General features: G+C 37.0%; 1 protein-coding gene across 3 annotated transcripts in view; it reads right to left on the bottom strand.

Annotated features, from left to right (window-relative positions):
• The window catches only part of ST8SIA1 (ST8 alpha-N-acetyl-neuraminide alpha-2,8-sialyltransferase 1), a 152,915-nt gene that overhangs the window by 46,062 nt on the left and 91,831 nt on the right, over nt 1-15,022 (bottom strand). For 2 of the 3 annotated variants that reach the window (XM_021092233.1, XM_021092235.1), the window contains one exon: nt 4,289-4,345. The exons of the other annotated variant lie outside the window; for it this stretch is intronic. In XM_021092233.1, the coding sequence (XP_020947892.1) occupies nt 4,289-4,345 (57 nt within the window). The remainder of the gene's footprint in view (nt 1-4,288; nt 4,346-15,022) is intronic. 3 annotated transcript variants of the gene reach the window in all.

The raw sequence follows: 15,022 nt of genomic DNA, 5'->3' as shown, positions 1-15,022 counted from the left end.
TAAAGTAATTTAAAGAAGTCTCACAGTTAAAATATCACAAGATAACCTGGCTGTGAGAACTGATTGTAAAAAAGGTGGACGGTAACAGAAGCAGAGTAAGGAGTAATTACAATTTATCCTGAAAATAGTAATCAATTACCTTTTATCCAGATGGGAAATATTTAGGCATTAGTTTAAAGCTACCACAGAAATTATTTTGGGATATGATACTCCCGTTTTAAGCAGCTCCAAAAATACGTGGAAATAGGAGGTGTTGTGAATTAAATTTAATGAAAGTTTTCCTATATTCACTTGCAGTGGCTTGGGTCTTTTTCCTGCTGACTCTTCATGTTTGAGTAGTAATCCTGTGGCTTCCAGTGTTGTTTTGTTTTGTTTTGTTTTCTTTAAGGCTGCATCCCAGGCTAGGGACTGAAACAGCTGCAGATGCTGCCCTACACCACAACCACAGAAACTCCAGATCTGATGCCTATTTGGAACCTACACCGCAGCTTGTGGCAACACTGGATCCTTAACCCAATGAGCCAGGCCAGGGATCAAACCTGCAGCCTCAAAGACACTATTTCAGGCTCTTAACCTGCTGAGCCATGATAGGAACTCCTGGGGCTTTTTTTGGTGGGTTTTCTGTTTGTTTCTTTTTTAAAAAACATTTATCGAACTTGTGCTCTTTCTCTCCTCATCTCCTGTTGCTGTCAGAATCTTTCGAGTATAGTACTACAAAGTCATAAGTCAATTTTTTGTCTCCTCGGGAGTTTCACCCCATTGTCTCTTAATAAAAAAATTCTCCCTTTCCCTTTTATTTATTTATTAGGGCCGCACTTGTGGCATATGGAAGTTCTCAGGCTACGGGTATAAGTGGAGTTGCAGCTGCAACCTATGTCCCAGCCACGCCACAGCTGGATCCTTAACCTACCGAGTGAGGCCAGGATTGCACCCACATCCTCACAGAGCCAATATCAACTCCTTAACCTGCTGAATCACAACAGGACTCCTTATTTGAACTCTGGGAGTATTCTCTCCTCTCTCAGTAATACCAACTAAATATAAGCTGTGACAGCAACTCTAAGCCCCCGGGGGGTATTTCTCTAACTACTTCCCAGGAAAAGAAAAGAGAGTCCAGAGTCCTAGGTTTCAAGCCAGTTGTGACATTTAATAGCTGATTGAAGCAAATCACTTGACTTGTGTGTCACAAAGGCTTTACTGAGAAATCGGGATAATACTCCCATCTGTGTTACTAGCCTCTCTGTGTGTCAGTCCTGTGTTACGCAGTGTTTACTGTTTTCTTTCCTTCATGGTCACTCTTCTTTCCAAACATTTATTCTTTTCTTCTATCTCATCATTTTTATTTCCAAATAGTTGGCAGGTATTGTTTAGTTAAAGGAAATTACATTTCATCAAATCTGTTATCCTATTATTTATCAGTAATACCGAAAAAAAAAAGAATACTGCCAATGACACAATGACTCAGTGTTTTTACAATAGTGCTATGGATAGTCCTGCACTAGCCTCTTCTTGCTTTGACATTTCTCTCATCCATTCTAAGGAACTGAGCAATTTTTTCTTACTTTCACTTGCATTGTTTGACATTAGATATAGAGACAATCATTTTGCACTTATTTGAGTAACTATTTATAACACAGCTTCATATACACGTGGGCACTTTCTTTCTTTTTTATTTTGCTGTCTTACAATAAAATATAGAATTGCTTCCATCATTTCTCTGAAATAATGGTTTGCGTATAAATCAAATTGGCACCCATCGCTGTTCCCATGTCTTTCTTTACACGCAATAGACATTCCATCATTTTGGTCATATTTTGAATGTCAGGCAAACTTAACATGCAGTACCCACAATGCACAAACCCTGCTCAGGCAGTGGCAACTACAACTCAGCTTCTAAGTCACCAGAGGCTATAAAAGGCAGCTCAGTCTCATAAATGCTGTAATATGAAACTGCACTCCCCTGATCAATAGACTATGTTATTTTATCTGATGGGTATCTCTTTCTTCTGCCTTTCCCTTCCTTAGTACTTACAATGGTATTTATCAATATGTTATCTGTCCCACCACTTTATATTCGGCCCATGTCAATAACTTATATCATGACTCTAATCTTTAAGATGCCTCTCCTCTTGGGTTGTCGTTGTTTTATATGGAGGTGTGTGTCATATAGAGATCCAAATATGAGAACTAACAGTGGAAACTCAAGTTAAAATGCATATCATGATTTGTAGATCCAATCAAACAGTAAAGCTCTTATTTAAGAAAAAAAAAATGTTCCAGTAAACAAATTAAAGGAATGTAATAATAGAAACTAAAGAGACATAGTCTCATATTTCACCATGTTGCAAGTCAATATAAATCCTATGTAAAAATTCTTAACCTCATACCCTTTCTGGGTCAACCCCTTAATGTTTTATGCCCTGGGGTGCATATTCTCAGTGGAACTGCATGAAAGTATCATGAGAATTTAAGCTATTCCAATACATTTTTTTAAAGAGACAGAGTTTGTGAAATTTATTTATTTATTTTTAGAATGATTTTTATTTTTTCCATTATAGTTGGTTTACAGTGTTCTGTCAATTTCCACTGTATAGCAAAGTGACCCAGTCACACACATATATATACATTCTTTTTCTCACATTATCCTCCATCATGTTCCATCATAAGTGACTAGATATAGTTCCCTGTACTATACAGCAGGCTCTCATTGCTTATCCATTCCAAACGCAATAGTTTGCATATTCCAATATTTATTTACCAATTACGTACTAATTATTCTTTTAAAGTAAGATTTGATCTGGAGTTCCTGTTGTGGCTCAGCAGAAATGAACCTAACTAGAATCTATAAGGATATAAGGTAGATCCCCGGCCTCACTCAGTGGGTTAAGGATCTGGCATTGCTGCAAACTGCAGCATAGGTCGCACATGCAGCTCAGATCTGTTGCTGTGGCTGTGGTATAGGCTGGCAGCTGAAGCTCTGATTTGACCCCTGGCCTGTGAACTTCCATATGCCCAATTCATTGCCCTAAAAAAAGCAGGGGCGGGGGAGAGTAAGATTTGATTTGACCTGCTACTTAATGCTGAGGATTAGAACGTCATGAAAGGAAAGGGAAGACGCTGATGTGATAATGGCTTCATGTCAGGAGTTGGGTTTTTTTTTTTAATTTCCCCAATACATTATTTTTCTTTTCTACTGTACAGTATGGTGACCCAGTTACACATACATGTATACATTCTGTTTTTTCCCATGATCATGCTCCATCATAAGTGAGTAGACATAGTTCCCAGTGCTACACAGTAGGATCTTACTGCTAATTAATTCCAAAGGCAATAATCTGAATCTATTAACCCCAAGTTCCCAATACACCCCACTCCCTCCCCCTCCCCCTTGGCAAGCACAAGTCTATTCTCCAGGTCCACAATTTTCTTTTCTGTGGAAATGTTCATTTGTGCCATATATTAGATTCCGATATAACTGACATCATATGGTATATGTCTTTCTCTTTTTGACTTACTTCACCCAGGATGAGAGTCTCTAGTTCCATCCATGTTGCTGCAAATGGTATTATTTTGTTCTTTTTTATGGCTGAGTAGTATTCCATTGTGTATATATACATCTTCCTAATCCATTCATCTGTCCATGGACATTTGGGTTGTTTCCATGCCTTGGCTATTGTGAATAGTGCTGCAATGAACATGTGGGTGCATGTGTCTTTTTCAAGGAAAGTTTATCCAGATATATGTCCAAGAGTGGGACTGCTGGGTCATATTGTAGTTCTATGTATAGTTTTCTAAGGTACTGCCATACTGTTCTCCATAATGGTTGTACCAGCTTACATTTCCACTGACAGTGCAGGAGGGTTCCCTTTTCTCCACACCCCCTCCAGTATTTTATTTGTGGACTTACTAATAATGGCCATTCTGGCTGGTGTGAGGTGGCATCTCCTGGTAGTTTTGATTTGCATTTCTCTAATAATCAGTGATGTTGAGCATTGTTTCATGTGCTTGTTGGCCATCTATATATCTTCCTTGGAGAAATGTCTATTCAGGTATTTTGCCCATTTTTCAATTGGGTTGTCAGCTTTTTTGCTGTTGAGTTGTGTAAGTTGTTTGCATATTTTAGAGATTAAGCCCATGTCAGTTGCTTCATTTGAAATTATTTTCTCCCATTTTGTAAGTTGTCTTTTTGTTTTCTTTTTAGTTTCTTTTGCTGTGCAAAAGCTTGTCAATTTGATTAGGTCCCATTGGTTTATTTTTGCTTTTATTCATATTTAGGAGTTTTACTTACATTAGGAGTTGGGTTCTTATTGCCAGGCTCACCTCCACTGCTCCCAGGACAATGTTTCTGAAAAGATGTGCATAATGTTCTGACTTTCTGAATTCATTACCTAAAATATGGGGCCCAAGCCAATCTCACTTAGATCTGCAAAGGCAGGAACACACACACACACACACACACACACACACACACACAAATTAAGGCTTCATTCTAGTGTCTGCTATCCTAACTTGCAGAGCTAAAAATTAATACAATAATACAATACAATAATTTTGTATTGTCAAAATTAGCTCATATCAGGAGAAAATATAAAATAACAAAGTTTGCCTTTTAGTGATTTTTCCTAGTATAAAACTCTACAGCAAATTTGGAAAATGTTGCTTTATTTCCTTAGAGATTTTTCTATGCATACAATTTTCTATAGTTGAAGTATACACATTTATAGACTTCTTTTTTCATTTAATATGTGAGCATTTTACTATTTATTAAAATTACTCATGAACATTACTCCATAATATCACTGCATAATATTCTATCAATATGGAAATAAGTTACAAAACCATTGATGTATTTTATGTCAAAAAAAAAGTGCAAGTGTTTTCAAATTATTCACATGATAAGTGTATTTGTACACTATGGGGTTTTTCCTTTGTTTTTAGAATAGGTTTGTAGAAAAACTATAAAAGGTCTAGTTTAAGTAATTTTTATTTATCAACTTTTCAAAGAATCAGCTTCAACTTTATGGATCCCTTCTGTTGTACTTTTGTTTTCAGGTTATTCTTTTCCAGGTTTCTGTTGTCGTTGCTGTTCTTACTTTCAACTCTGAAGAGCTTGGAATTTTAAGTTGATGCTGTGAGGGAATAATGTCTTGGGGGTCTTCAGGGAGGGGCTAAGTTTATTTTAAATGGCCGAGGGACATGAATTATTGCAACCCATGGCAGACAGTGGTTTATTATATTTTTCAAAGATGACCACAATAACATCTCCTCTCATACATATTCTTTTAACAATGTGACTCTGACTCTTCTCCTAATAAGGATCTGTGTCAGGACTCTTCTGCCTCAAACGCAGGCCTCTATGATTGCCTCCAATTATAGAGTGTGATGGAACTGACTTCTATCTCACTTCCCATGGGAGGTCCTAAATGCTATGAATTCTGCTTTGTTCTCTCTGGACACTGGCAGGCTGTGAGGGACCCCAGAGGAGCCCACAGGGAGAGACCACATGGCGATCCCTGAGGTTGTAGGTAGAAAGAGCAACCCTTCATCCCTTTTCTTTTATTTCTTTCTTTTTTTTTTTTTTTCTTTTTAGGGCCACACCTGCAGCATATGGAGGTTCCCAGGCTAGCTGATTCAGAGCTACAGTTGCTGGCCTACACCACAGCCACAGCGATGCAGGATCCAAGCTCCATCTGCAACCTACTCCACAGCTCACAGCAATGCCAGATCCTTAACCCACCGAGTGAGGCCAGGGATCAGACCTGCAACCTCATGGTTACTAGCTGGATTCATTTCTGCTGCAGCACAAACAAGAGCTCCCACCCTTCACCATTTCAACTCCAGCCACAGGATGAAGGGATCAGGAGCCAGATCTCCTCAGCCTGGTCCTTCCTGAATTCCTAACCCACAGGAACACTCAAAGACATTAAAGGGATGATATTTAAGCTACAGAGAGTAATTTTCTATTGAGCAATACATAGCTGAAATAAGAGCTTTAAAACACAACTCCAGTCTCTCCCTCCAAATTAATGTAATGTTATTTCCCAGTACAGTCAACCCTTGGTATCTGCAGGGACTGGTTCCAGGACCCAGTTTACGGATGCTCCTGGTTCCCTACAGTAGGCCCTCTGTATCTGAGGATCCCACAGAAGGCAGCAGTACACTACAAATCACATGTAAAGATAATGTATAAGTGTTATTTCATACTGGTGAGGTTTGTTTAGATTTATTTATAGATTTACCAATTTCTTGCATCTCAGATTTTCCTTCTGAAGTAACATTCTTTTTTCCCTAAGTTATATTCTTTAGAATTTCTTTCTGTGAAGGTCTGCTGGTGGTGAATAATGTGTTCTTCAGAAAATGGTTTTTATTATTCGGAAAATAATTTGCACACACTCCTATGATGATAGGTTCTCCTTTCAGCACTTTCAAGATATTTTTCCCTCTAATTTCTGATTTCAATTTTTACTGTTGGAGGAAGTCTGCTTTTAGTCTAATGATCATTCTTTTGCCAGTAACATCTTTTTTCTTCCTCTGGTCACTTTTAAAAGTTTCTTATAATCATTAGTTCAGTTTTACTAAAATGGTCTAGGTTTGCATTTTTTAAATTTAATTGATGTTTGATATTTTATTTTCTGTATTTATGGATTACATTATTCTTTAATTCTGAAGAAGTTTCAACCTATACCTCTATTTTATAATTCTACAATTCCATTTAAAGAAAGAATGGAAGGTAGTCCTTCTCATTCCATCCTCTATGTTCTTTGTCTTGTCTTTATATTTTCTATATCCTAGTATCTAGAAAAGCATTTGCTTGACCTTCCAGTTCACTGATTCTCTCTTCAGTTATGTCTAATCTGATGTCTGTCCATTTCAACAGTTATATTTTCAGTCCTAGAATTCCAGTTTGGTTCTTTTTCAAAGCTATCTAGGTAATTTTGATATTTTCATACTGATGTTTGTTCATATTTTTTCTAAAAGGACTTTATACTTAGTTATACATTTTTATTTTTTAATTTTTTTGGCCAGGCCTGCTGCATGCAGAATTTCCCAGGCCAGGGATTGAACTCCTGCCATAGCAGCAACCCAAGTCACAACATTGACAGTGCCAGATCCTTAACCCACTGAGCCACCAGGGAACTCCTCATACTTATATATTGCATCTGACAATCCAATAAGCTTTCAGGCATATCTGTCCACAATTTTTTGTTTACTTTTTATCTCTGAGGACTCTCAATATGAATTTCACTGTTTTCTTGTGAGCTTATATCTGTTTGAAAGTGATAATGGGGTATTCTGAGAGCTTTCCTCTGGAAGAAATTTGTGTTTGCTTCTGTTGGAAGCCAGGCACTGCTAATTTGACCTGGGACCACATTAACTCCTTTATAAAGATTTAATATGGGTCATACATTAACATGGTCAATCCAGGGCTTAGTCTCCTGTTAGTTTTGAGATCAGAATTTTATAGTTCACAATGCTTGGTCTAGTTTTGGGTCCACGATTTTCTGTTTTCTCTTTTTGTTTGTTTGGGGGAAAAGTATGCAGATATTCTTGGAGAGTCTCTCAATTTGATGCCCAATAGTACATTTAAAAATATGTTTTAGCCAAGACTAAAGTGTGTTACAACAAGAGTCCTCCTGAGTACCTATTCTGGATATTAGTCAGAATAGCTTCTGCCAGCCACAGCAACATTATTTCATTTACATCTCTCCACAGTCCTCAAGGTAAATAATTTTATCCTTAATTGACAGATGCGAGGTTAAGTAACTAACTTTGCATAGCTAGTAAGTACGAAGCATTTACTGGCAGTGGTACTAGAATTTGAACACAAATCTATTTGAAGCCAAAACTTGTGATCTTCACCACTATAACTACTGCATCCAGACACAAACCCCATATAGACAGGTAACCCTTTAGAGGCATCTCTTCTCTATCTTCTCTTTGCTCTTTCTAGTTCCAGTTTTAGCATCTGCCTTTTAATTCCCCTATATCATGACAGATGTTAGAGAGGATGGCTATCAATAACTGCCAGCCCTTGATGCAAACACTGATAAGCTACTCTAAGTTTGGAGAGAAAAAAAAAAAAGAAGAAGAAGAAGTCAGCCAGCAGAAGAGATGGGAAAGTTTTAGGAACACCATCTGAGATATGAATCATAACATTTTAAAGAGAAGTTGCTATCATCTTCTTTGGACCCAAGTAATTTTCCCCATAGCTCAAATTCTTTTTTAAAAAATAAATCCATAAAATAAACAATTGTTCTCTCAGACAATATCTCCACATTCCTCAATGGCCTTTAGTAAAATTAGAGGTGATAACCATTGGATAGTCTCTTCCACTTGTATGAAAAGAGATTACCCAAGTTCTACTTGATGCTAGAAACCTCAAAGTAAGTCTTAAAGTCTCATATTGAGTCTTCCCAGTGAATTAAAAGCTATTCCATTACAAATTTTAAAAGCTTAACTCCACCATGATTTATTCTCTGTTTGTTCTCAAAGCTTTTTGGTTCCTTAATTCATGTCAACTTTTTAAAAAAAGAGGGACCAAGTTCTCCTAGCTACGCCTTCCATTAATAGTGTTTCGAAATATCTGTTACTAAAAAAATTCATCTCCTTAATTTAAGAGCATAAAAACATTTTAACTGATACCAAAAATTCATTAAATTTCCTTTTATGAGACAATTAAACCAGAAATTCACTTTGAAAGAGATTTTAAAATATATTTATTCACTTATTCATTCATTCCCTAAACATTTATTGGGCATGCCCTACATGCTGAGATCTTAAGGGCACAGATAAAAGGTTCTTGACCCCAAGCTGCTCACAGCAATACCAGGGCCTCTAATATGCCTACATGGAAACACACACTCGGCACACTGCTGCTCTTTTCGAGTGGTTGCAAATAATAATTATTTCCCAGGCCAGAGCCTTGAAAATCAAAAATGAATCCTTAATTTCATAATAGGACAATCTACTAGGTTACAGTTTTTATTTTTTAACCATGATTTGCCCAAATATGTACTGAACTCCTGTTATGGGCCAAATGACTGAGTGTTCAGTTCTTTTGAAAAACTGAGAAACAAGTTTTGAGAATATCTCATCTCTACTTTTATGTCATGTTACGGTAGAATGACTCAGCCAAGGCCAGTGACTCAAATCTATTGTGAGTAATGGAAGCCTTCAGAAATCTGATACAAATACCTAATGCACATACATAAAAAGATTTCATAAGCTTCAGAAGGGGTGCAGGGAGGTTTAGCTCCTCCACAGACCCCAAGACCAAAGACTGTCTGCTGACTTGGGGCCATTTTAGAGTGTGAGTCATGTCTCCTTCAAGTTTGTATTCCCTGGCCCAAAGAAGATTTCAAAAAGATATCTGCTGAATGAGCACCTCTGCAACTGTGTTCCGAAGCATGCAGAAGCTCCAGGGCCAGGGATTGAACCCCCGCCACAGCAGTAACCAGAGCCATACCAGTGACAACATCCAATCCTTAACCTGCTAAGCCACCTGGGAATTCTTGCAACTTATTCTTGTGAAGCTCCCATTTTAATCTGCCTCTTCCCCCCATGGACTTCCATAGCTTTAACCTCCACATATGCACTTTCCTAAAACATACACTCCAGACAACCCAAACTATATTCCAAATATTTTCCAAACTCTACTTTCATAATTTTCCCTTTCTCACTTCACAAAAGAAAAGCATACCTCCTATTACCCCAAATATTGCAACGATGCATTGCCCCAGAGTGTAAAAACCACCAGGACCACCAATGAAACATTTGATGGCAGGTAGCTTCTGAAGGAGTGTCCCCCCTGAGAAAAAGCAAAAAAGATCTTTATAAGAAATAGAAAGAGGCTTTGCCTTATTCTATCTGAGGGACAAGCTCTTAGCAACTCCTATACCTTATTTATAGGTTGAATAATTAGAACTCAGAAGTTATTAAATGAGGTTGCATTTTAACATTTACTTGAATAAAATACAGCTTTTTTTCTGACAGAATGTCAACTCAATTAATTTGACAAAGAGCACTGGCTTGCTCTGAGGACATGGAACATCCCCGAAGCTAAACCTGCACTTCAGAGATTTGGATAATATTTACCTAAAGTATCTGCACAATGTGGGGGTTCCCGCTGGTGCAATGGGATGGGCAGCATCTTGGGAGTGTTGGGTTGCAGGTTCGATCATCAGCCCAGCTCAGTGGGTTGGGGATACCATGTTGCTAGGGCTGTGGCTTGGGTCATGACTACATCTTGAATCTGATCCCTGGCCCAGAACTCCATATACTGTGGGGCAGCCAAAAAAAAAGAAAGTACATGCACAATGTGGAACACACTAAAAGCACATACTTGGCAACAATTTAACTTTATGCCAAAAATATTAAGTAACTTAAAAAAGATCAAGGAAATAATAATGGATTTAAAAAATTCCTTTAAAGGGTATTTGAACAAAAATATCTGCAGACCAATGGGGTCAGAGCTGGTATGATAATGAAGGGCAACCTTGTGAACAGGTACTTGCTGCCTCTACCTGCAAAACCCAGCAAAGGAAAAGGAGCGACAAAAGCAATGGGTTTGAAGATCCAACAGACTCTGCTGCCACATTAGAACAACTTCTCTTCTCCTAGCCCATAAAACATGCAATCAGAGGGTGAATGAGACAGCAAAGCCCTTTCTAATCTGTGTCCCAGGCACCCCAAAAAGATTAGTATCTTTTGGTTCTAGGCACCATCAGAAAGAGTTCACTTTACACCCACTCAACAACAATTTGTTAAGAGAGTCGATATCATGTGTAACAGGCACACGAGGAAATTTTTGGAGGTGATGATATGTTTATTACCTTGATGATCATGACAGTATTATAGGTGTATGCATATGCCCAACTTCATCAAGTTGTATACATTAGGAATTCCCATTGTAGCCCAGTGGGTTAAGAATCCAACTAGTATCCATGAGGATGTGGATTTGATCTCTGACCTCACTCAGTGGGTTAAAGGATCCGGCAGAGCTGTGAGCTATGGTGTAGGTCACAGACACAGCTCAGATCTTACATTGCTGTGGCTGTGGTGTAGGCCAGCAGCTGTATCTCTGATTCAGCCCCTAGTGTAGGAACTTCCATATGCTGTGGTTACAGCCCTGAAAAGAGAAAAAATAAATAAAAAATAAATTGTGTACACTAAATGTGCAGTTTTCTGGCATATCAATTAAACCACAATAAAGCTGTTTGTGAAAAAATGAGAATGTACTCCTAACAAAGGCTACAGCAGAGCTCCTGCTTACTGAGAATTTCTGTTAACCTTATTTTCGCTACAAAGCAGAATGATCCTCTATAATGTATGAATCATCATCATGTGTGCCTCTCATAGATATTGGATTTTCTCAAACCTGTTTTATCTTGATACTGATCTTTTTAAAGAGAATTTTGTAGTGAACACTCATAGTGCTTGTAACTCTTGTGGAAGATTTTGAAAAGAATCGAGACTCTGGAAGACAGCTATGAAAATTAGTGGTACTTAAGCATTTCCACTGCACATCTTTGCCTGGTGAACTTAATTTACAGTCACATGAAAGTCCAAGACACTGCCAACATCTTGGGTTTGTACAGCCTTGAGAGAAGACTACAAGATCGAAATAAAAACTTCCTGAATCCAACACTCTCTTCTCCTGAGGAGGAACCACTTCCTGTTCCTCAGACTTTCTACATATGTGTCCCTAAACCATACTATTAGTTTTATTTTTAACTTTATATGGAAATCCTACTGTATTTTTTATGACTCACTTTTTCTCAATATCAGGTTTGTGGCGTTCACTCACTTTATCGTGGGTCATCATAGGGCGGCAAAGCATTCCATGTCCCCATTCATTTATTCATCCCACTGTGGATGCACAATCAACTAGTTTATTTTATTTTGTCTTTTTAGGACCACACCTGCAGCATATGGAAGTTCCTAGGCTAGGAGTTGAATTGGAGGTGCAGTTGCTGGCCTAAGCCACAGTCACAGCAACACAGGATTCTTAACCCACTGAACGAGGCCAGGGATCAAGCCCATGTCCTCATGGATACTAGTCAGATCTGTCACCACCGTGCCATGACATGAACTCCCAAAATCAACTATTTTAATTTTTAGTTATTTTTACTATACAAATTTTATATCTTTCTCTTTATAAATACTGCTATAAAAATTATTACACATTCCTTTTTTATAAATACTATTTTTCTTTATTATAAAATTATTATATCATATGATTATCACTGGAATCTAATATATGGCCAGTGTTAGGGTCTGGAACCTAATATACGACCCAAATGAATTTTGCCACAGAAAAGAAAATCATGGACCTGGAGAACAGACTTGTGGTTGCCAAGGGGGAGGGGGAGGGAGTGGGATGGAGTGGGAGCTTGGGATTAATAAATGCAGACTACTGCCTTTGGAATGAATAAGCAATGAGATCCTGCTGTGTAGCACTGGGAACCATGTCTAGTCACTTGTGATGGAGCATGATAATGTGAGAAAACAGAGTGTATACATGTATGTGTAACTGGGTCACCATGCTATGTAGTGGAGAATTGACAGAACACTGTAAACCAGCTATAATGGAAAAAAATAAAAATCATTATATAAAAGTAAAGAAATAAAAATTAAATTAAAATTTAAAAAATTATTATACATTTCTTTCTTATGAATATTGTTTTCTCTAGGAGTGGGACTGCTAAGGCATGGACCATGTACGCCTTCAGTGTTACCACATAATGTCAAAACACATTCCAGAGAGGCTATAACTATACTCCCTCCCATATTCCCAATTTCTTATATTGAACAAGCACAGATGATACTTTCAGTTGCTCCACATCCTCACTAACAGTTGGAATAACGTTTGCCAACCTGATGGATATGTAATGACATCTCCTGGGAATTTTTTATTCATAATTTTTCTGATTACTAAAGAGGTAGAGCATATATTCACTTATTGGCTATTTAGGTCTATGAAGTCTGGTTCAACTCTTTGACTTATTTTCCTATTGGGTTTTCTGCTTTTCACATAAAATAAATTTCTTTCTAAATTAAATATAAAAGAGTTATTCATATATTCTGAGTTCAAGTCTTTTGCTAGTTGTCCTCCTCTGCAGTGTGGTTGTATTTGCCTTACTTTTACCAGGGTTTTTTATGAATCAAAGTTCTTAATTTTCATAGGTCAAACTTTTCTGTTTTTTCCCTTCCATTTAATGCTACTTGACTCTTCTTACATGATAAATCACAAAACCTGTGTTATTTTCTGCAAACTTTCTTGTTTTGCTTTTCAAATTTAGGCCTTAACCTTTTGGAAACGATATCTGGTATGAGGTAGAGGTACAATTTCGTAGACACCTGTCTCAACATCATTTTGAAAAATTTGTCCTTTTCTCACTGATCTCCAATATTACCTCTGTTTTGTATTATGGGTCTTTATATATGTGAACCGTGTAACTACAGGAGGAGAAAGGAAAGTGCCAAAAATTAAATGTGAAAGAGAAAAAGTAAACCTGCTAAGACAAGTTCAACATAAAGAATAAATGCAAAGTAAGCAAGAATCATCATGATTAATATTAGTCAACTTTTAGTCAAGTTGTCCAAGATGTCCCTCGGTAAAATTCCACAAATTTTCTGTAGAGTGTTTGCTTTTTTGTCTAATTCTTAAGAATATCATATTATTTGATGCTATTGTAAGTGGTATATTTTTCCCTATTTCACAAAATAGAATTGCTGTATGCCTTTTGCTTTTGTATTCAAAAACCTTACAATACCGCATACACTTGTTAAGTGAAAAAACTTTCATTCCCTTTTCCAAAATGGCTTATGACTTGTGAAAAACACAATTGTCTCGTACAACACATGGATCATCTGGAAAAATGACATGTGTGCTGGTCACTGATTAAGAGCATGGGAGTTGGGTTGAGACATGCCTGGGTGAAGTCCCAGACTAAATACTAGCAGCTGTGAATATGAGCAGATGACTAAACTTAACATCATGCTTCTTTCTCTGTAAAAACACACATTAAAATATTTCCTATTAGGATTATTCTGAGGATTAAATGAGGCAATGCATATAAAGAGCACAGAATCTCTGACTAAATGGGTTGACCCAGAATTATATCATAAGGATTCTTGCTTGCCTTACATTAATTCCTTACATTGAACTTAAGTCTTCATCAACAGGTTTATTTTTCCTCTTGAACATTTAATATTTGACCTTTTGCTTTCTCTTTCTGTAGTTATAATTTTTCTCAAAATCATTGTCTCTGTATCTTTAATCTCTCACTTTAACTTTTGTTCTAATTAAATACTATTTTTCATGTGCCTTTAAAAATCTTACCACCAACTCCACATATTTAGAAAAATAGATTGCTTTGCCCTTCAATGTAACATACTGAATGTTTCATTCTCCTCCACAAGAACACTTTTTAAAAGTGTTCCTTTTTAAAACTTATTTTATTCCCAACTCAAGACAACAGTTGAAGTATTATACTATGGTTATCCAAGGTGTTATCATTGGGTTAACTGGATGAAACTGGATGAAGAGCAGAAAGGACCTTCCTGTGCTTTTTTTCTTTTTTTGAGAATTCTTTGTGAATCTGAAATTATCTAAAAATTTAAAATTTTAAATAATCAAAGAAAACTGTTTCTGTAAGTATTCTTTTGACCTTTGGCTCATTCTCGTCAATCTGAGCTACGCCTTACCCATTTTAAAAATTGCATATTCTTTTTTAAATGTGCAGGATTCTCAGAACCCCAACCCATTTAATTGAATTAAAGAGACAGCATCATCATTGGTGATTTTCTGACATCTTCCTGATAGGCTCCCACCCCCAAACTGGTCAAAACAAACAAACAAAGAAACAAACAGACAAAAAAACAGGATTGAGTAAAAGTCAATAACTAAAATAGAAAAGACCAATGTTTTCTTTTCTCATTCTTCCGAACTCCTTGCTATGCTACATTAATTATATCAATAAACAAATCACAATGAAAATGAAATATAGAGCACTAATTT

Source organism: Sus scrofa, chromosome 5, assembly GCF_000003025.6.
Source record: "Sus scrofa isolate TJ Tabasco breed Duroc chromosome 5, Sscrofa11.1, whole genome shotgun sequence".
Lineage (NCBI taxonomy): Eukaryota > Metazoa > Chordata > Mammalia > Artiodactyla > Suidae > Sus > Sus scrofa.
The sequence above is the reverse complement of the archived record's forward strand: the minus strand, read 5'-3'. Positions and strand labels throughout refer to the sequence as shown.